Source organism: Ailuropoda melanoleuca, chromosome 6, assembly GCF_002007445.2.
Source record: "Ailuropoda melanoleuca isolate Jingjing chromosome 6, ASM200744v2, whole genome shotgun sequence".
NCBI lineage: Eukaryota > Metazoa > Chordata > Mammalia > Carnivora > Ursidae > Ailuropoda > Ailuropoda melanoleuca.
This window is the reverse complement of record NC_048223.1, coordinates 103939013-103962227: the sequence shown is the minus strand read 5'-3', so window position 1 is coordinate 103962227 and position 23215 is coordinate 103939013. Positions and strand designations below refer to the sequence as shown.

General features: G+C 41.2%; 1 protein-coding gene across 5 annotated transcripts; it reads right to left on the bottom strand.

The window, feature by feature from the left end:
• Window positions 1-5: 5 nt before the first annotated feature.
• Window positions 6-19805, bottom strand: AS3MT (arsenite methyltransferase). Of its 5 annotated transcripts, none has more exons than XR_004626253.1 (12): window positions 18819-19805; window positions 18572-18660; window positions 18151-18278; window positions 17071-17221; window positions 16307-16443; window positions 15550-15619; window positions 14308-14389; window positions 12652-12783; window positions 12180-12322; window positions 9997-10131; window positions 4727-4913; window positions 6-2301 (listed from the first exon to the last, which is right to left on the bottom strand). XR_004626253.1 is itself a non-coding variant. In XM_011236268.3 (11 exons), exons 1-11 carry the CDS (start codon window positions 19030-19032, stop codon window positions 2209-2211), a joined length of 1374 nt encoding a protein of 457 aa, XP_011234570.2. In that variant the 5' UTR covers window positions 19033-19805; the 3' UTR covers window positions 19-2208. The 5 variants fall into 5 exon arrangements, 3 of the variants coding, with proteins under 3 accessions (XP_019664973.2, XP_019664983.2, XP_011234570.2); XR_860759.3 differs by lacking the exon at window positions 4727-4913 and adding an exon at window positions 3719-3846 and having other exon boundaries at window positions 8-2301; XM_011236268.3 differs by lacking the exon at window positions 4727-4913 and having other exon boundaries at window positions 19-2301.
• Window positions 19806-23215: the final 3410 nt, after the last annotated feature.

The window sequence follows — 23215 nt, the reverse complement described above, 5'->3', positions numbered from 1 at the left end:
CCCATGAGTCAGTCCACTATCTTCTGAAAAGTGTTTGTAGCTACAGAATTAGGGACCTGTTTGTCTGGCTCCGCTGTTAGTAAGTATAACATGTACGAAATGAAGGTTAACAAGTAACCTAGGTGGTGGGTAAATAGGCAGTTGCTACAATGCATTAAACCTTTGTGCATATTTGAAAAGGTGGTAATACAACGTTGGGGGGGAAGTTATCTGCTGTCAGGAGAGCTATAGGCAGCTTCCTAAACCACACTCTGGCAGCAAGCTGGTCTTCAGCCGGGCTTGCCATCACGTGCTCGTAGCCAGCCACATAGCTCTAAACTAGTAACAATTCACTATGTGCCACCCACCCTTTCAAAGAACTTCCTGCAACGAAGAAACAAAGGCAGAGATGTTAAATAATTTTCTCAAGGCCAAAATGCCAAGGGGAAAAGAACCATCAAGTTTGCCATCAGACTTCTGTACCTCCTCATCATTCCACGCTTCCTCTCACGCTTAAAGGAGAGGTATCCTCTGTGAGAAGCAACGTACACGCCTACTCGTCTATCTCACTTATTTTGAATATTTAAATAACTGTGTATGGCATTTTTCTGAACAAAACATGTCTACTTTATTTTACATTATCTAATAAATATTTTGTCTAGATTCTAGATCAAATATAGTTCTTACAATGTATATTTTTGTTGGAAAATAACATATAAAATATATTACTCTTAGGACAAGCACAACACGAATTTCCACATTCCAGTTCCAACTCATCCCTCAATATCTTTTGGGGGGAACTGAGAATTCAGAATGACAAGTGATTGCCTAAAACCTCCTCCCTCTAAATTTAGAAAAGCCTAGTAAACCAAATAACCAGAATGTCCTAGTAGGACGACCTTGGGCTCATGGATGGTGAAGTATGCTTAATCCCACCTGCACCATTATAACTAACGCTGTCACTGAAGTAGGTTACGACGAGGTAGATATTGAACTCTAGAACCACAAAAGCACTGTTTAGAATCAAGGTCACAGAGATGAATAGAGCTTAAAAGATACCACCCAGTCCTCTCCTTAGTCTGTAGTCGTAAGTCAGGTCCTATGGCTGAACCCACTTAAAAATCTGAGGATTTCTCCATTTTTAACAGCTTTATTAAGAGGGGCCTGGAATATAGAATCCATTCCAATGTTTTACACATATTCTCATACCCCTAATAAAAAATCTCTTGGGTCATGCCACTCCCCCCCATGTTTTTTTTGCACTGAAGTCAGAGCAACTTAAGATTTTTCTCACTAAAACTCTTCATCGCTTGAAGGCTGTTATTAAAGAACTGATCAGCTCCTGATGACAAGGACCATGGCTTGTATATGACTTACACCTTTCTGTGTCTCCTGACAAAGCTTCAAGTGCAACTGGACTTCAACTAAATCATGTTCTCATTTCTAATGATGACAATATCCTGAAATATTCCTCAGTCTCATTCTTTAACTATGGAAGCCAGAACTAAATCTAATAGTTTCCTAAAAGTTTAACCAGGCACATTATAAAGGAAAAGAAAACCCACTGTTTTTACATCTCCTACCTCTCTTTTTAAAAATTATCACTCTTTTCCTGAACCAGTTAGGATTTACTACAGATAGTAGTAAATGCTGTCATTCTTTAGGAGCTAACGAGGTCAAAGAGATTCATTATCCATGTGCTGTCTTCATTCAATTGCCCCAAAAAAAAAAAAAAAAGTGTTTGATTTAGATGTTACCTTAAGAACACTCCTACCAAATTTGATTTCGCAATTTTATGGCGTGGTTAGCATGATTTCAGTAGGAGCTTTGTTTTACGAGCAAACACGGTGAAAGTCCCAAGGGTGCTATACAGGTCAGAAGGAAGATATTTTTCCCTGAGACCCTCTGCCAACTGTTACTCCTGAAACCCTGCTCGCTCATTGGCCAAGCCTGAAGACGGCTTCTCAGTTCCACATCTGACCACTAAGTGGCACCAGAACTTTGAATTAGCAAAGAGAGAGGAAAACCTGCTTAACCAGCCTTTAGGTCATTTGCTATGAACTTCAATTAATACCGATAAAAAATAATTCATTATTTTTATCAATGATCTAGAATATAGTGGCTTTTCACCATTTATTCTTTCTTATGGTCTGTGCTATGGGGAAGAGTAGATTAAAAGACATATGGAAGTCCTTCGCGTTCTGCCCCTTTCTTCTGGTCAGCTGTAAATTACAGACAGCAGCCTCCGGCAACATCAGAGGAACATCTGGGCTTTGCATTGTCAGACTCTCCTGCAAGCTTGAATGGATCTGTGATTATACCCTGTCAAAAGGCAAACCAAAATGAAAGGACAAGTTAAAGGTGTTTTGATGTACCCCAACACTCATATTTCAGTTTGACTGAGGTTGGCTTACCTAGGAGGTAGATAAAATTTTATAATTCTACGGGATTCTTGGGATTCAGCTATAAAGGTGGCTGTCTCAACCTGAAGCTTCTAATCAAGTTTTTACTATTTCTTTCCTTTTTTAAAAAATATTTTATTTATTATTTACCAGAGAGAGAGAAAGAGAAAGCACAAGCAGGGGGAGCAGCAGGCAGAGGGAGAAGCAGGCTCTCCACTGAGCAGGGAGCCCAATACAGGACTCGATCCCAGGACCCTGGGATCATGAGCTAAGCAGAAGGCAGACACTTAACCAACTGAGCCACCCAGATGTCCCAAGTTTTTACTACTTTCAAGGTAAACTTCATTTAAAGCTTCTTAAAGGTGGTCCCTAGAGGACCAGGAAAGTTGATTTTGTTTCATTTTGTCTTATGGGAGTCCCATTTGTACGTGCCTTTTACGCTTCTGGAACTGAATACTGAAATGCTGAAACTTTTTTCCTTCCCTTACTCTCATCTCCAGAAACATATGTGCAAGACAAGGAGGCAAGTCCTAGACACGAAGGCCAGCATTAGCAACAGCTGATGTTCAGATGCTGAGACTGCCACCAACAGCCGGCAAGACCTCAGGGCAGAGTGAGTGGAATTTTCAGAAGACAAGATGGCAGTCTTTATTTTTCCTCCTTTCACCTCCAAATGAGATACCTCCAACAGCAGCACCAATGGGGCCAGAGAAAAACCAGGCACAAAGGCAGGAAATCAAGAGCATGAATAAGCCACCTCAAATAATGATAATGAATTCATTAAACATAAATGTACACTCTTACTATTGATCATTGGTCACTGCAAATAGAAGGCAGGACAAGACAGGCACGGACCCTACATTCATGAAGGACAGTCTTATGGACCACTCCCTTTACTGAAATAACCTACTGGGGGCCTGGGCCTCCCTGGCCCTCAGCTTCCACCTTTCTAGAATGAAGATGTCTGCCTGGATCTGGGCTCCCTAATAGGCAAGCTAGCATCCAGCAGGGGATCTCTGAGCCTGGGAGAGAGCTAGCTATGCTAGTCACCACTGCCAGGCCCTCCTGTCCGCTGTTTATTTCGTCCTCTTGCTACACTGGAATTCCTGGTCGTAAGAGTTAGCCTCTCCTCCTTTTCACCCAGGAAAATTACTTCCCACTTTTCTTCTTCTCACTCCACGTCCTCTCTACTAATAGGAGACAGTGATATCAATATCACTTCCTAATGCATGCTCCCACCCCTAAAAGATCCCAAGACTTAAATAAAAGGTGAGACATGTTGATAAACAGTCCTTTCCAGCACCAACATCTTGTGATTCTATGAAAAGTCTACGTACAGACGGGTAGTACAGCATATTGGGTAAGAATGTCAGCTCTAGAATCCAACAGGGGTTCAAATTCATCACTTTTTAGCTCTGTGACCTTGGATTAGTACATTAATCTCTCGGAGTCTTCGGTTCTTCAACTGTGTAATGAGGATAATAAGGGTTATTGTGAGGACAAAGTGACACAGTGCTTTGAACATCTTACCTGTTCGGTAAAGGCTAGGTCCTCTGTATGATTCCTAGTGTTGCTGGTGTTGTTACTACCACTACTACTAACTGCAGCAAGATAGTGCGTACCACAATCCTACATGCATCATTTCAGATGCTGCAGTGTTTTACTAATGTAATTCTTTTCTTTCTTTTTCTTTTCTTTTTCTTTTTTGTAGGCTGCATGCCCAGTGTGGAGCCCAATGTGGGGCCTGAACTCACGATCCTGAGATCAATCCCTGAGCTGAGATCAAGAGTCAGACGCTCAGGGGCGCCTGGGTGGCTCAGTCATTAAGCATCTGCCTTTGGCTCAGGTCGTGATCCCAGGGTCCTGGGGATCAGGGGGAGCCTGCTTCTCCCTCTCCCTCTCCCTCTGCCTGCCACTCCCCCGCTTGTGCTCGCTCTCTCTCAAATAAATGAATAAAATCTTTAAAAAAAAAGAAAAGAAAAAGAAAAACACTTTTAAAATTAAAAAAGAGAGAGAGAGAGAGATTGAGAGAGAGATTCAGATGCTCAACCAACTGAGCCACCCAGGCGCCCCTAATGTAATTCTTTTAATAGCAAGATACACTTTCCTTGTCAGGATCAAAAGAGAAGAAGAAAGAGAAGGAGGAAGAGAACGAGGAAGAGGGGGAGAGGGAGGAAGAAGAGGAAGGGCAGGAGGAAAGAGAAGAGGAGGAGGAAGAGGACAAAAGAAAAGAAGGGCTCTCAGAAGCAGTGGTCAGGGACGGAGTCACTGCTCAGCAGCAGCGTTCCTCACTGGTGGCAGCTGTCGGGAAGACGGAGCCCCGGCAGCCCCCACGTGCCGCCTGCCTGTACTGTGCTCCAGATCTTTATCCGAAAGGTCTTCCATAAAAAAGATAAGAACGTCCTCCTCCAAGCGCACAAGGTTATATTTCTAGGACACGCAGCTGTTTCATTCTTTAAATCTTCCTTCACTGTCAGTGATTGCCATTTCGAAACCTTGGAACTGATCTAAAGACATTGGCACATCAGCAGGCTGAAAGAAACAAGGCAGATGAGAGAGGAGGCAGGTGGGATAAACCAGTTCAAGTACGTGGCAAGTTACGAGTGGCATCTGAGGTCAAGAGCCCGCCTGTCTGCCCCGCGTACACGCGAAGAGGGAGGTCAAGGAGAGCCAGGCTGGAAGAAAGGGGTCTCTGCGGAAGCCAGCCCGCTTAAGGACATTTTTTTTTTTTTCACAGCCAGAGTCCACTGGAAATGTTGCGGTTGGAGGAAACACTCCCTTTACTTGTAACTGTCGTCTGCTGCCAGCTTCTCTAACTAGGATTCAGGAAACCAGGTTCCAGGAGAATTAGAATGACAGAAACATTTCAAAATACGCATTGATTCTCACCAGCAAGATTTTGTTGTCAGTGAACTCCCAAGAGTTTCAAAACACCAATAATACATTTGGGAAAGCTTTCAAGGACAGAAAGGTCCAAAGTCACATTTCTCTACTTTCCAAAAGGCAACTGCTTAGAAAAACAGAAGAGTAACAAATAGCAGAGGACTCAAGAATTTAATAAAGAAAACCTGTAAATCACTCTTCGGCTCTTAGCCTGCGCTTGAACCCCGCTGGTAAGAGTGGCCAAGCAAGAAGACATTCGGTTTGTTGCTCCAGGATTCCTGCCTCTTGTGTTCAATTAAACTTCCCCAACTACAAATTTATCATTTTGGAGAGTGATCTCTAAATAAGCTTTACTCTTTTTTTTTTAATTTTTTATTATGTTATGTTAGTCACCATACAGTACATCATTAGTTTTTGATGTAGTGTTCCATGATTCATAAATAAGCTTTACTCTTAAAGACTACTTACAATGTAACAGAAGGAGGAGAAAAAAGGCATAAGAGTGACTTGTGTCTCAAGGTATGCTCAGGGTATCCAAATTACTACGAAATACAAGCAGAAGAAAGCAAAAATTCAAGGCAAAAGATTAGAGAATCTCTGGGCCCAGGAGAAAGGGTGTGTGGAAGAATGAGAAATCCTAGAACACAGTTCCAAGTGACCAAGAATCTTACTGAGTACAAATCTATAACTGTAACTACTTCTGTTTCTTGAGTGTGTTATTATGTACCAGGCATCAGGCTAACATTTTCCATATATCATCCCCACTGACCCTCACAACCTGAGGAGAAAAAGTGATTATTACCTTCCTGTTAAGCATGGAGAAACAGAGGGTGTAGGGAGCTTAGGTAACGTACCTGAGATCGCACATGCCTGGTTACAGCCAAGATCTGAACCTAGCCTATCTGGCTGCAAGGCCTGTGTACGTAAACCCGCAGCTCTGCCACCACCCCGGCACAGCGATATCGGGATCTTAATTCCCGGGGCTTCCAACATTCAGTGCCCTGAGACACATCACTGGTATGACTTTGGTGAATGCTCTAAGTGCTGTCAGCCCCAGGAGACTTGAAATCCACCACTTACCCTGTTCTAAACACAATATTATAAATTAATAAATGGATCAATAAAATAATTGATACCATGAATAGGGGAAAAGGGTTAAATATATAAGAAAGAAAGGCAAAGAGGGATGCTACTATCTGTTACAACTACCTATCTGCCTTCTTCATAGCGTAGTTGTGGAGATGACATGAGATAAACTGTGATAAAATGCTTTAGAAAATGCTATATCAATATTTCAGATACTAGAATCATTCCAAAAATGAACCTAAAATATTTTAGAAAACGATCATTTTAGAATATAGCAGTATCCTGGCTCAAGTATACATTCAAGAAATTAAGATATGATCAAAATTAGCTTTTCAAAACAGTGGGGAATTGATATAATAAGTGAACAGGAAAGTTTGAACCAGTTAATATTCAGAGAAATAGTCACCCCGTACCTCAACATTTATGCTAAAATAAGTTCCAGATGGTTTAAAAATTTTAACATGAAAAGCAAAGCCATGAAAGTACTAGAAGAAACTGCATGACCTTGGATTAAGCAATGGATTTTTAGCTACAACACCCAAAACACAAGCAACCAAAAAAGAAAAAAAGAAAAAAGAAAAATTCAACTTCACCAAAATCAAAAATTTCGTGCATCAAAGGACACTATTCAGAGAGTGAAAAGACAATACACAGAATGTGAGAAAATTTTGCAAGTCATATATCTGATAAGGGTCTAGTATCCAGAATATATAAAGAACTCTGAGAACTCAACAATAAAAAGACAAACCAATTAAAAAACAGGCAAAGGAGCCGGGGTGGCTCAGTCAGTTAAGCGTCCGACTCTTGATTTCATCTCAGGTCATGATCTCAGGGTTGTAAGATCTAGCCCCATGTCAGGCTCTGTCCTGGGCATGGAGCCTGCTTAAGGTTCTCTCTCTCTCCCTCTCCCCCTCCCCCTCCACTCTCTCTCTCCCTCTCTTAAAAAAAAAAAAAATGGGCAAAGGATTTGAATAGACATTTCCTGAAAGAAAACATACAGATGGTCAACAAACATGTGAGAAGACGGTTAACATCACTAGTCATTCGGGAAATGCAAATTCAAACCGCAGTGAGGTACTTCACACCGACTGGGACGACTACAATCAAAACGAAACGGAAGATAACAAAGTATTGGCAAAGGTGTAGAGAAACTGGAAACCGATACATTGCTGGTAGGAATTTAAAATGGTGCAGTCACTGTGGAAAACAGTTTGGTGGGTCTTCAAAAAGTTGGATGTGGAATTACTGTATGACCCAACAATCCCACTACTAGGTATAGACCCTGAAGAACTGAAAACAAGCACTCAAACAAGGACGTGAAGTACGCATACACGCATGTTCACAGCAACACTACTAGGAATAGCCAAGAGTAGAAAGAACCTAACTATCAACTGATGAGTGGATACACAAAGTGTGGTATATCCATGCAATGGAATATTATTCTGACATAAAAAGGAATGAAGTACTGATACATGGATAAACCTTGAAAACATTATGTTAAGTAAAAGAATCCAGACACAAAAGGCCATATAGTATATGATTCCACTTACATAAAAATATTCACCATAGGCAAATCCAGAGACAGAAAGCAGATTAGCTATTGCCAGAGGCCAGGGGGAGGGGAGATAGCAGAATGACTACTTAATAAGTATGAGATTGGCGGGGGGATAATGAAAGTTTTATGAAGCCAGACAGTGATGACTGCACAACCTTGTAAATGTACTAAAAGTCACTAAATTGTACACATTAAAATCGTTAAACAAGTGAATTTTATGTTATACGAATTCTATCTCAAAATGTCTAAAGTACTAAAAGAAAATATAGGTGGGGGGCGCCTGGGTGGCATAGCGGTTAAGCGTCTGCCTTCGGCTCAGGGCGTGATCCCGGTGTTATGGGATCGAGCCCCCACATCAGGCTCCTCCTCTATGAGCCTGCTTCTTCCTCTCCCACTCCCCCTGCTTGTGTTCCCTCTCTCGCTGGCTGTCTCTGTCTCTGTCAAATAAATAAATAAAATCTTTAAAAAAAAAAAAAAAAAAAAAAAAAAAGAAAATATAGGTGGGGCCCCTGCCTGGCTCGGTCAGTGGAGCATGCAACTCTTGATCTCAGGGATGTGAGTTCAAGCCCCACACTGGGTGTAGAGATTACTTAAAAATAAAATCTTACAAAATTTTAAAAGAAAATATAAGTAAATTGATAATGTTCACACAGAGAAAGAAGGTCTTTCTAATCATAATGTAAGAGGCAGAAACAAAAAAGGAAATGACTACATAAAAACTGAAAATGTCTATTCAGGAAAAATGAGCAAATAAAAAGATAGATGATGTGGTGAGAAAAAATATTCACAACATATAATAGACAATCTTTTATAGAGCAATAAAAAAGGGCAAATACCACTCTAATAGCAGATGGTTACAGGAATTACACAGGAAGTTCACACTGCATGAAATATAACTGGCCCATAAACATGCGAAAAGGTTTAATATGTGCAAAATAAAACAACAAATTATTTTCTGCCCATCAGACAAGCAAAGTTTTTTTTTAAGATTTTATTTATTTATTCGACAGAGAGAGACAGCCAGCGAGAGAGGGAACATAAGCGGGGGAGTGCGAGAGGAAGAAGCAGGCTCCCAGTGGAACAGGGAGCCCAATGTGGGTCTCGATACCAGGACCCTGGGATCATGCTCTGGGCCGAAGGCAGACACTTAATGACTGAGCCACCCAGGCACCCCAACAAGCAAAGATTTTTAAAAATAATACCCAATATTAGTAAGAGGGCAGGGAAAAGGTGTTCTCATACATTGCAGGTAGGCATGTAGACTGGTACAATCTTTCTGTTGACTATATCAATTAAGACCTACAAATATTTGAGGGGCGCCTGGGTGGCTCAGTTGGTTAAGTATTTGCCTTTGACTCAGGTCATGATCCCAGGGTCCTGGGATGGAGCCCCGCATCAGGCTCCCTGCTCCGTGGGGAGTCTCTTTTTCCCTCTGCCTCACCCTACCCCAATCTGAGCTTGTGCTCTCTCTTTCACTCACTCTCTCTCTTTCAAATAAATAAATAAAATCTTTTCTAAAAAAACATAAAAAATAAAAAACCAAATATTTGAATATTTGAATAATTTTTTCCAAGGTAGCTCTTAACTTTTTCTGCATCTGGACTCCTTTAAGAATCTGATGAGCGGCACATGGGTGGTACAGTCAGTTAAGTGTCTGACTCTTGGTTTCAGCTCAGATCGTGATCTCAGGATCATGGGATCGAGCCCCACGTCAGGCTCTGTGCTCAGCGTGGAGTCTGCTTGAGAGTCTCTCCCTCTCTCTCTTCCCCTCCCACTCATGCTCGCTCTCTCTCAAATAAATATTAAAAAAAAAAAGAATCTGATGAAAGTAATAGACACTTTCTTGAGAAAATACACATACACACATATAATTTTAAGGGTTTGCAGTGCCCTGAAGTCCATTCATGGGTGCACCAAATTAAGTCTCTGACTTACTGTCCAGATCGGAAAAATAAAGTTATGAAATTAATTCAAATCATTTTGTAGATACAAACATGCTAGAAATCATTTATAGCAGCCAAATAAAAGAATAATGATCTGTTTCTTGGTCTAACAGTCTGTGGTAAGGTAGGGATTGAAAGTCAAACAAACCTTTGATCCTAAAGCAGAATAGCCACTATGTGCTGGCAGCTTCTCTCCAATTGGTCTGATCAGAAAATTCTGGGCGAATCGTGAATTCTTCAAGATAGCTGCCGTTTCTTCATCCACTTCAACAATTTCACCTTCCTGAAGGACAACAGGAAAAAAACACATATTAAGAAATGCCACTCCAGGGGCGCCTGGGTGGCACAGCGGTTAAGCGTCTGCCTTCGGCTCAGGGCGTGATCCCGGCGTTATGGGATCGAGCCCCACATCAGGCTCCTCTGCTATGAGCCTGCTTCTTCCTCTCCCACTCCCCCTGCTTGTGTTCCCTCTCTCGCTGGCTGTCTCTATTTCTGTAGAATAAATAATAAAATCTTTAAAAAAAAAAAAAAGAAATGCCACTCCAATTCAATAAAAGAAAAACATGCAAAGGTTTTACTAAGGAGTAACATTTCAGGATAAAAGACTGTACCTTCTGATACAATATTCTCTTCTGTTCAGACCCTGCTGCTAGTTTCATGCTCATTTCAAAATGTAATTGACCAGTGTCATAATCAGTTTTCCTTCGGTGGTAAAGCCAAAAAAAAAAAAAAAAAAGGACACTCATTGCTCCAGTATCCCATTTCTCCTCAGAGACAAATGTAGAAAACCACTGTTATCTGAGTTTCACCTCATTCATCATTAAAATGAGGTTTTAAATTAACATAATAGTTGTTAATGTGTATTTCTGTGAGTCCCAGGGTGTCTGGGGGGCTGTATAAAGGACTCATGCCTTGGGAACCAGGAGTGAGCACAGGAGATTCTGGGCTACCTAACCCCTGCTCCCTTCAGATGAGCTCTGCATTCTCCCCTTCATATACTGGGGTTATTTAAAGCAATGTCTGACACATACTAAGTATTGGGCTTTTGTGGTTCTTTTAAATATTTTTTTAAGATTTTATTTATTCATTTTGAGAGAGAGAGCAGGAGCGAGACAGCACAAGCAGGGGGAGCGGCAGGCAGAGGGAGAAGCAGGCTCCTCGCTGAGCAGGGAGCCCGATGTGGGGCTCGATCCCAGGACCCTGAGATCATGACCTGAGCCGAAGGCAGATGCTTAACCAACTAAGCCATCCAGACACCCCAAGTATTGGTTTTTTAAATAAGATTTTGTTTTAAAAAAGAATTCTGCTATTAAAAACGGGGTTTTTTTGAGAGCTACTCTATCAGAGCAGTGCGTTCAAAGGCCCTTCCCACTTTGATTCTGTGACTCTGAGGAAGCAGGCAGTACATCCAGGGGCAGTGGACAAGTGAAAGAGCATCGACAGCCCACCGCACCAACGGGTAGGTAAGAACTCTGAAGATGCTATTTGGACCAAAAAAAATCGGAGGTGGGAACCAGTAAATCCTTCTACCTTTGGAACAAATCATGATTGTATCTTCTATGTACTGAGTTCCCAGCATGCACCAATGTCCTGTTATATTATTGCTAATCTTTATTAAAATTTTTTCAGTAATCTCTACATCCAACGTGGGGCTCGAACTTACAGCCCAGACATGAAGAGTCGCATGCTCTACTGACTGAACCAGCCAGGTGCCCCAATATGATTGCTAATCTTATAGAAATTCCACACAGTAGGTATTATTACCCCCACTCTTGCAGTGGAGCAAACTATATCTCAAAGAAGGACTTACTCAAATTTACCCAAGTAAGAAGTAATAGAGCCAGAATTTGAACCCAGGTATCTGATGCCAAAGCCTGTACATTTCCATTTTGAGGAAATAAAGACTGCCCCGCAAAGAGTAGTAGAAATATCAATGTGTTACCATTAAACACTAAGAGTCCCTTAATTCTATGATACAAGTGAACCACTGAAATACTGTTGCACAATACTTCTATTCTTTTCCATCCTGCTTCTCTGTAATTCCATTAATCTGATGTCTGATGGATGCTTCCCATAAAAGATTTTCTTAGGTGTGTGATAGTGATATTGTGATGTAGGAGAAGGTTTTATTCTGAGATGTATGCTGAAATATTAAGGGTAAAATGTCATGATGTCTGCAACTTACTTTTAATGGTTCAGCGAAAGCATATACACACACAAGCATGTGTCCCCACACTGGGAAAGTGAGAAGCAATGCAAGGTTAGGAAAAGGTACCTGGAGCGAATGTAAGAATAGAAAGAATATCCAAAATCATGGAAATTTTTATTTACCTTAAATGTGAAATTTGCATCAAATATTAGTTCTTTTTCATGTCCTATGATTCCTCCATTGTAAGTCACTTGGCATCTTTCGGCTGGTCCTGTCTTAGGGAGTTTGAAGAGGCGAAACGTCGCAGAAACAAAACGACAGTCACCTAAAACAGAGTTTACCCACGGTTCAGCTCCAGCACCCACATGGCTATTGGTTTGCTTAGCAGATGAAGAGCATACATGTTATAAAGGTGATTTTCTTCTTTGCATACCATCAGTTATCTGTCTGGGCAGTTCACTATTTAGTGAATAACTTTGAAGTGCTTTATTAAATACTAAACTTTGGGAGGTTGCTATGAAACAGAAGACAAGATGGAGGTTTCCAGATGATACAAAGTCTCCTTCAATGAGAGCCACTCCATAGACACTTGCTAAACACCACATTTGAACCATTCAGGCAGCAGTTTTAACATTCCCCACTGCTCTTTCTTACCGATCACTCTTTCTAATTCTTTGTTTTGAACTGTAATGAGATTGGCAGTGACCAAACGTGGAGTGCAGAAACCAATTTTTTGGGCGAGGATGGCAAGGTCCTTCCAGTACAAAGCACCACCAAGGCACTCACCTAAAAAAGGAAAAATCACAGACCAACCAGACAACTAGGTACTCAAGAAATTACTCTTCTGTAAAATTGATTAGGAATGGTACTCGTTGGGGCACCTGGCTGCCTCAGTCAGAAGAGCGTGCGGCTCTTGACCTCGGGGTTGTGACTTTGAGCCCCATATTGGGTGTAGAGATTACTTAAAAAACAAACTTAAAAAAAAAAAAAAGGACATGATGTTAGTTAAAACATAGATCCTAGAAATAGAAAAAGGACCTGAGTGTCCCCTCAAGATCTAGAAAGTCACAGTTAAAACAAAATATGCTACCCAATGGCCTCTGGAAGCCATTATTCAAGACAGTCACTAATGTACTGGTTCCATCCAGCTGTAATCATATTTCTGGATGGATTAGGTCACATTCTGAAAAGCACTATGCTATGTGAGTAAAAAAAATATAAAGGATAATTTACAAAATTGCCTATTAGCTCCAGATTATCATCAATGATCTGCTACTAGAACAATAAGTACTACTAATATTCATAAGGCAATTAACAGTTTTTAAATTTATTACATCAACAAATTAGAAACAACCCAAATGACTACCCACAGAGAAATGGTCAAGTAAAGTATAGCACAGCTGCACAATACAGTTGTAGAATATATACATTTAAAACACATTTTTAAACATTTTAGGCTTAGGAAACATGCCAAATAAAATCAGGATACTAAATTCTACATATAGCATGCTCCAAATTTTATTACACACACACACACACACATACACACCCTACAAGGATATATACTAACATGTTAAAGAGGTAATTGCCAGGTTACATGATAAGTACTATTTTTTTTTGTTTTTCTTTTTGTATTTTCCAACATTTTAACAATATTCATTTATTATTATATGACAAGAAAAAAGTTAACAGAACTTATTTTAAAGTAAGAACTGTTTTGTTTTGTTTTTTTAATGGAATTCTTTTTTTCTCTCTCTCTTTTTTTTTTTTTAGTAATCTCTCTACCTACCATGGGGCTTGAACTCACAACCCTGAGATCAAGAGTCACATGCTCCACTGACTAAGCCAACCAGGTGCCCCTAAAAGTAAGAACCTGATTTCATAATCAGACTGACCACAGGCATACATTCATCTTCTCAACTTCCAGAGACTCCATTTAAATGACAATAAGGGAATAAACAACACAATAACACTGAGCACAGAAGGGGAGGAAGGGGCTTCACTCCCCGAAGGGATGAAGTATTTTTCATATCCCACTATCCCATTTAATCTTCATAACAGCCCAATAAGGCAGACTGTATTATTATCTGCATTTTACAATTTGTTGAACAATGACTCAAAGAGACTAATTAAAGTGTCCAAGGTCATACCACTCTTGAGTGGCAGAGGAGAAAGGGGACAGAAGCCACCCACCTAGTCCCACGTGTTCCCACATCACAAAGCCTCCTCCTGGATATTAGCAGATTGGAGCTCTGTATGTGAACAAGTATCTTGTTCGCTTACCATAAAACAAAACAAAGCAACACTCACCCCATAAAATTCTGTGTGTCCTGATTTCTTCTGGTAATTCAAGGCTAGCATAGACGTCACTGAAATACAGCTCCCCCCCATGCTGAAACAGCAGTATTAGTCCAAACAAGGTTAAAGATGACATTAGTCCCAGATAGCAAAGAAAGGAATGAGGAGATAAAATCAATTTAAAAAACCAACAGAAGTACTGAGGTGACCCTTGGTGAACAAAGCTGTCTTCCTAGTTACAAGCAATAGCTGTGCGCCAAGATTTTTTTTCAGTGCCCTACAGACAATAAAATGGCCTTCCAAGAATGTTTCTCTCCTAAACAAAGATATGCAGGTGCTGAAAATTTTAGCCTGAACCAAATGCAGTCCCAGGGGGTTGTATAACTAATAGAAGTAAATAGTATTCCTGAATTCTTCTCCCTTAAAAATCATGTAACTTTTGTAATGTTATTTATTTTTGCAACAATAATTATACTTTTTTAATGTCCTTAAAATCTCAGACATATGAGTGATCAGGAATTTTAAGATTCTATTTAGCTGGCTTCAAGGGCTCAGAGTCTAGATTGTACTATAATGTCTCTACCTTTTAGCAGCACAGCTTGATGACAATCGTAAGCTGGCCCATTAAGATGACATATTAAATAAGACATTATTGAATCATTCTTACATATTCTTATTTGATCTCTATGACAAGCCCTGTAAACCAAAAATCTTAGAATCTTGTATCTTCTATGACGAAGATACACATCTCAGGATATATTGGGGGGTATGGAGCTCCTGCAAGTCTTCCTTTTAGAAAGTAGTTAATGTAAAAGTTCCATTTTTTTTAACTACCCAAAGATCTGAAATCCCGATGGAGAGGAAATAAGCAGCCCTGAGAAACACCATACAAGCTGGAAGAGTCTACCCATAGCAATCTTTCAGAGTCAGTCCAAAAGTCCCAGTGGTACTACAGATGCTATCCCAGCACCAGGGGCAGCAGGGGACAGGAGGAGAGACCGCAATAAGGCAACTATTTTACGGCATCCGATGACAATCGTGACTCTCAGATTTACTACCTTTTACCACATGAGAGGAAAAAGAATCCATGTCCGGGGCATTCTTGCCACGCCCCTTTTCCCCATACCTTTTTAATGTAGTGAATAAATGACAGGACTCCGAGCTCTCAGCTCAAGGGGAAAAGAACGGAACAGATCCCATCTGCTCTTACTGACATGTAAAGACCACAGACCACTTGTCTGCCTCTGCCCTCACCTTTAGCACTCGGTACGCCTCCTGCAGCACTGCTTGCTTATCAGGCACAAGGTTAATGACACAATTTGATCTAAAAAAGAACAGATGGAATGTCAGGCAAATTCACACACTACTCAGAGCACCTCAAATCCTTCAGTCCCTAAAGATGCCTTCCATTCATTTCCCAAAGCTACACCATACTTCCTGCCTCCCTCTTCTCTTCCCCACACTCAACTTTTTCCCAAGAAAAAGAAGATGGATGGAGTGTTTAAAATTGCAATAAATTGTTAGCCAATTTGAGTGGGCAGGGAAAAAAAAAATCAGGCACGCTCCTGATTTGTGTCTGGGCTGATGGTCACCATGCAACGGCATGAAGGCCGGGGCCAGATGCCTCCTACACCACGCCCTTCTTAGGCCACATGTTAAATAGGTGACATTCGTCAAAGGCAGCTTTATTATGGCTGTCATCTGGGCAGGGTTTGACAACAATTCAAAGGAAAAGAAGAATCACAGACTCGTACACTTTGCTGTGACAATAATACTGAAGATAACAGGTCGGTGTGTGTTGTATGAGCAGACTCAGTGGTCCTGCTGTTCTCTTGGGCTCATCCATTTATGGTTAAGTTTACAATCGGTTCTCTCCTGGGCTAGTGTGTTCTGAGGCCCTTTATTAAGTCAGGCTTAACACCTTAAATGAGAGTCAGTTCAGCAAAGAGTGGTGACATTTGTATTCAACAGGAAATGGGCTATATTCACAGAAATAAGGGTATAGACCTACATAACAATATCGTAACTCTCATTCTTGATTCCAGTCTCCTCCAAATTCTCCATGTAGCCATGAAGAAAAGTCACATTGGGTGTCTGGAAGCCATATTTTTCCATGTGATATTCAATATACTTCTTAGCCACTTCTACCTAAAAAAACAAGCGCACACACACACGCGGATTTGATAATCATTTTTTAAAAATATGCTACTTTTTTACTAAAAATTTCCTATTATGAATGGAATATTAACAATATATTTTTGGATAAGTGTACAAGGTTCCTCTGGGCATGTAAGAAAAATTACAGCCTGGGACAACTCCATGAGGGATAAACTTTCTGCTCCATACATGGATATTTTTTTTTTAAGTAGGCTCCACACCCAGTGTGGGGCTTGAACTCATGACCCTGAGAGCAAGAGTCACATGTTCTATTGCCTGAGCTTGCCAGGTGCCCCTTGATACATGGACTTTGCTTGAGTAAACTCTTCACTCAACAACAAAATCCTTCAAGATGGATGGCAGAAGCAAGAGAAAAATCAGACTCCATTGGGTCATTATGATATTCAGATATCAGGTCAAACCTCTGACTCTGTTCTCCCAGGAGAGCCCCTAATTGTCAAAAGTTCTCAGCCTTCAGGGCAGGAAGCACTAGTGACACAAATGAGCTTTGCATTTAGCAAACTTCTTAGATTATCCTTGAAGAGTCACAAAGGAAACAACTTTAAAAGAAAGTCTTCAAGAATTTTTTCCTCCCTGTCCTCCAAATCACTGCCTCACCTGATTTTCTGTCATGTCTATCCCAGTGACATGTCCAGTCTCACCAACCAGCTGACTCAGTACATAGCAATCTCTGCCACTTCCACTGCCCAGATCCAAAATCCAGCAGTTTTCCAGACACTCAGGGATGACCAGACCACAGCCATAATACCTGGGAGATAGAAAATACATCCATGTATTTCCATCTTTTCCCCCTAGAGACTAGAATATGTGGAATCACTAAATCTTACAAATCCTTCCTTCCTACGTCTCTCCTTCCTTTCTGTCCCTCCTTGCTTCCATCATTCACTGGATTTCTATTTAGGTGTTTTGTTTCCCTCACTCAACTAGAAGCTCTGTCTGCTTTGTTTACCATGTTACCATTGTTGGGCACTGTACCAGGTACTAAGACAAACAAGCCATTTACAATATTTGTTGAATAAATACATTTAGTTACGCATTATCACTCAACATCTACTACCGGCCCAGAACTGTGCTAGTTACTAGAGAAGAAATGTAACGCAAGATTTCTGTCCCCTGGGGGTATTTAACTGGGGAGGTAAACCATGAGCACAGAAAACATTTCCCATGATTTACTGCACAGAGAGTAAGTGCTATCGTGGTATAGGGAAGAGGGTGCTCAAGGATGGAGAAGGCTTCACAAAGTAGGTAGGACATCAGTGAAGTGTTGGAAGGGCAGGTTTTGGAAGGTAGAAAGGAGAGGGAAAGCATTCCAGATAAATTGCATGCGAGGCAGGAGGAAGAGAAAGGTCTGGCTAGAGTAATATAGCGCATCAGAGGGAGCTGGGGTGAGTTGGGAAGTGGGGGCCAAACTGGACAGTCTTGAATGTCAGGTCCAACGTGTATGAATGTATCCTCACTAAAGGGGGATGGGGTGGGGAGGGCGGGTCATTGTAAGTTTTTATACAGAGCTGTAAGATGATCAGTGCTGTGCTTTACCAGTTTTATGACAGACAAGGCAAACTAGATGGATTGGAGTAAATGGGTTAATTCCCTAGTGACCCCATCACTATCTTTTGAAAAAGCTGCTGCCTGGAGTCTTCATGGTGGGGGGATGGGGAACAGCACAGGGCACTCTACCTCAAGGCTACTTCTTCATGTACATTTGTCAAGGCTTCCCGGATGTGCTTGGGGACCAGTCTGGCCGCAGTGACACAGGCACTGGTCTGGAGGTCTGCTGATTTCTTCAGCACCTGCCCATAGTAGTTCTGACCAGAGGCCAAGGGCAGGGTCGGGGTGGGGAGAGAGAAGAGCTGGAACTGGTATCCACAGGGTGAAGACTCCCATGGTCACCACCCCCCCATCCCCCCCCTCCAATCCAGGCCTGGCTAGGCTTTCCCCCTGCAAAGCTCTAAGCCCAGACTCTGCCCTGCACCACCCCCGCCCCGTCCCCTCCCTGATCCTGGGGGCCAAGGGTACAGGCGGGCTGGGCTTCCAAAGGCCTAATGCTCCCACTCAGTCGAGGCCCCTCCTTGGCCATTCCAGGCCCTTCTGCCGGCACCTGCACGTCCTTCCGGATCTCAGCGTCGCGGGGGGCGGCCATTGCCAGGAGGAGAAAAAAGGAAGCTGAAAGGCGAAAGCGCTGAGCACCTGCGAGGGGAAAGGGACGCGCTAACGTAGAGGGGTGGTTAACAGGCAGGCTGGGAGCGCTAGTGGTGGTGGTGACTGGTAGGGGGTGGTGACTGCAGGGCCTGCCTCGAGGGCCCGTCCTGGGGGCCTGGCAGGGAGGCGAGGGGCGGCGCACTCACCGTCTCCTCGGCCTCTGCACTGCAGGACTGGAGCACTGCGGCGAGCGGCTCTCCGAGGCCGAGCGCTCCCGAGGCCCCGCCCCGGGGCCGGCAGGTACGCTCCCCTGAGGGGCGGGCTTCCCGAGCCTGCACCAGGTGGTGCCCCGGGCTCCTCCCGCTGCGGGATGCAGGAACCCGCCGCTGCTTCCAGGAGCTTCCAATGCAGTCGGCTCATCTGCCCTCACAGGGCTCTCTGGCCCTGCTGGGCCCAGCGTCATCTCGGCCGTCCTTGGTCTTTCCAACCAGGAAGGGGCTATTACTATTCATTAGTATCTTCCTTTATTGCTGCACTGTGGTTTTTATTTTATAAACCCCCTGTCGGGACTTAAATGAACATCCATATGATTTTTGCCCCTTTGGGGAATGAAATTACCTTTTCTTAGTGTATTTTTAATCGAAGTCTAGTTGACATACAATGTTACATAAGTGTCAGGTGTACAACATAGTGATTCCACAATTCCATATATTACACAATGCTCACCACAAGCATAGTTGCCATCTGCCACCTTATTACGGTATTGACTTTATTCCCTATACTGTACTTTTCATGCCCATGACTTCATTTTACAACTCTAAGTTTGTACCTTTTAACCCCTTCACCAACTTTGCCTGTCTCTGCCCCTACAACCACCAGTTTGTATTATCAGTCTGTTTTTTTAGATCCCACACATAAGTGAATTATATGGTATTTGTCTTTCTCTGCCTGACTTATTTCACTTGGCATAATACCCCGAGTCCATCATGTTGTCCTAAATAGCAAGATCTCATTCTTTCCATGGCTAATATTGCATTATATAAATATGGAATTGTACATTATTTTGTGTTGTGTATGTGCGTGTATACACACATACATATACACCACCTCTTCTTTATCCATTCATCTATTGATGGACACTTAGGTTGCTTCCATCTTGGCTACTGTAACTAATGTTGCAATAAACATAGGGGTGTGTGTCTCTTTTTCAAATTAGTTTTTGTTTCTGGGGGGTAAATACCCAGCAATGGAATTACTAGATCACATGGTATTTCTGTTTAATTTTCTGAGGAACCCCTATACTGTTTTCCACAGTGGCTGCATCAGTTTGTATTCCCACCAACAGTGTGAGGGTTCCTTTTCTCTACATCCTCACCAACACTTGTCATTTCTTGTCCTTTTGATTTTAGCCATTCTGACTGGTGTGAGGTGTTATCTCATGGTGGTTTTGATTTGCATTTCCCTGATGATGAGTGACCATGAGCATCTTTCCCTGTGTCTGTTGGCCATCTGTATATTTTCTTTGGAGAAATGTCTGTTCAGGTCCTCTGCCCATTTTTTACACAGATTATTCTCAATCTATTTTTAATGTCAGGTTTATTGAGATATAATTTACATTCAGGAAAAGTCAACTTTCTCTAGTGTGCAGTTCTGTGAATTCCGACAAATGTATACATGACAATCAAGACTCTCTCTAATGCTGAAGTTTCTTTGTGCCCCTTTGTAGTAAGTCCCCATGCCCTCCCCCACGAGCTCCTAAACCACCACAGATCTATTCTCCCTCCTTATCCAGAATCCCATGGAATCATACTGTACACATATAGCAATTCTCAGTCTGTTCTGAATTGTATTTAGGAAAGCAACTCCACTAAATTCATTTTTAACCTCTAGCAGTTTCTAGGCAATTCACTTGTGTTTCCTAAGTATTGTCATTTTATCCTGCAGAAAATTTTTTTCTTCCACCCCTATTTTGAAAAACATGGGTTTGAACTGCACAGCCCATTTCTGTGTAGTTTTTCAGTAAGTACAGTACTGTAAATATACTTTCTTCCCCTTGCAATCTTAATAACAGTTTTTTCTCTAGCTTACTTTATTGTAAATACAGTATATAAACAATAAAACATACAAATATGTATTAATTGACTCTTTATGTTATTGATAAAGCTTCCAGTCAATAGTAGGCTATTAGTAGTTAAGTTTTGGGGGAGTCAAAAGTTATACACAGATTTTCAACTGTGCAGGTGTCAAAACCCCCACCCCCAAGTTGTATAAAGGTTCACTGTATTTGTCTATCTTATTTACTTCTGTGGTTGTAGCAAGCATTTCGATTCATTAGGATAGTAAGGACATATGGATCTCCAAATGGGACATTTACTATGTTACACTCATTTTTCAATCTTGTCTGCTAATAATAATCTTCTCTGATGTCAATTAATTGTCATTAAATATTAATAGGAAGGTGTTATATTTTAATATTTTTAACAAATTAAATCCATGAAAACAATCCATGTTGGGATATTTTTATAGCTTAGAATATTTCCAACTATTAAGTATGTAAAAATGTGTGTTTCTATAGCTATCAGTTTCTTGGCAATTGTATAATGGCAAAAACACTCTTATATATTAGTTTTCAAAATACTGTCTCCATAAAATTAGTTCCTTTAGGAAAGCAGTCACTTTCTCACTCATTGTTAAAATGCTATCCTTATCTTGAAGGCACAGATTATTGTGAGTTAAGGAAAGGGCTTTACTGTTTTCCACTTGTTCACTATACTTGCTTTAATATATTATCTTCAATTTGTGGGTATTCACAAGAATCATGTGATAAACCTAAAATCCACATAACCACACATGCATAAACCAAATAAAGCAAACCGCCATCAACTTTAATTGAGTGATTCCCAGTTTTCCATCAGGTATCTAGTGTAGAGCGCTGATTCTCGGCCAGATTGCTCGTAGCCATCATTCATTCTGATTGGTCAGTGCCCCAGCCACAGCTGTTTTTGTGTTTTAAGATCACCCCTGCTAAATGACAGGCATGCTATGTAGATCAGTATGCTTTGTAGACCAAATTAGAGCTCTCACATCAAGTCATATTTTAAACATTAGCAAAAGCTAAGCAAACATACATAGAAATTTTCATTATTTTCTTCCCTCACTTCCAAGGATGGTCTTGTGCATACCTCACATTATCCCACCTTGGAAGCTACTGGTCTGACAATTACAAAATGGCACAGAACGGCAGATTTTGGTTCAGTACACAGACCATGTTTAAAGAAGTAGAGCTTTCCAAAATGCCCACTAGCATCACTAAGTAAAGGATTCCCCCAAATTGGAACCATTCAAGCAGAAGCCAGATGACCAGCTGGATGTTTACTTGCTAGAGATGCAAGGGCAGGAGTAGACAGACTGGATTCAGTTACTTCCAAGATCCTTTCTTTTGTATTGTGTTAAATACTAGAAATGACAAGTAGCACCCCATGTTTCTATTTATAAGGAAAATAACAGATGGTAGAGAGCTAGACTAGTACTCAAAAGACCTACCACCAAACTCAGTAACTTTGGGTAAGTCATGTCATGTCCCTCACTATGTTTTCTCATCTGTAAAACATGGGGCCAGAATTCAGTCACTTTTGAGGCCCCATACAGAGCTAAGATTCTGGGATTCTATGATCTTTTCTTCTTCACCAAATATTCTATGCTGGTTCTTTAGAAAGAACTCTTTAGAAAGAAAATTTTTTTCTCTTTTTTTTCTTTTTTTAGTTTTAATTAGAAAAAGAACTTAATTTTTTCAAATGCCTTTTTGGTGTCTATTACAGTGAAATATGATTTCATGTTTCTTATTAATGTAACGTGTTTTGCAGTTTTTACACCAACTTTGCAAATCTGTAATTATTTTAGCAATTCCTCAAAAACATTCCTCTATTCAATTTTTCTGAGATTTTTATTAGGATTTTTGTATCTATGTTAATGAATAAGAATCTCCTAAGTTTTCTTATGTTACTTTGCTTTTAGTTTTTAAAAATGATAAATAAATCTTTAAAAATATTTTTAAAATTTTAAAAATGGGCACCTGGGTGGCTCAGTTGGCTAAGCATCTCTGTCTGGCTCAGGTCATGATCTCAGGGTCCTGGGATTGAGCCCTTTGTCCTGCTCCCTGCTCAGCAGGGAGTCTGCTTCTCCCCCTGCCCCTTCCCCCAACTCACTTACGTGCATGTACTCTCTCTCTAATGAAAAAATAAAATCTTTTTTTTTTTTAAAGATTTTTTATTTATTTATTAGACAGAGATAGAGACAGCCAGCGAGAGAGGGAACACAAGCAGGGGGAGTGGGAGAGGAAGAAGCAGGCTCATAGCTGAGGAGCCTGACGTGGGGCTCGATCCCATAACGCCGGGATCACGCCCTGAGCTGAAGGCAGACGCTTAACCGCTGTGCCACCCAGGCGCCCCAAAAAAATAAAATCTTAAAAAAAAAAATGAAAGTCATAGGTGCACCTGGCTGGCCCAGTCAGTAGAACATGCGACTCTTAACCCTGGGTTATAAGTCCAAGCCCCATGTCGGGTGTAGTGATTACTTAAAAATAAAATCTTAAAAATAAATAAAT

Bases quoted from the DNA above. Each gene is read 5' to 3' on its own strand.
- AS3MT (XM_011236268.3), bottom strand. From the start codon at position 19,032: ATGAGCCGACTGCATTGGAAGCTCCTGGAAGCAGCGGCGGGTTCCTGC. The intron at 12,784-14,307 runs GTGAGTGTTGCT...TTCCTTTTTTAG, and splicing joins GACACACAGAATTTTATGGG to GTGAGTGCCTTGGTGGTGCT. The intron at 12,323-12,651 runs GTAAGAAAGAGC...ACTCTGTTTTAG, and splicing joins AGAATTAGAAAGAGTGATCG to GTGACTGTCGTTTTGTTTCT.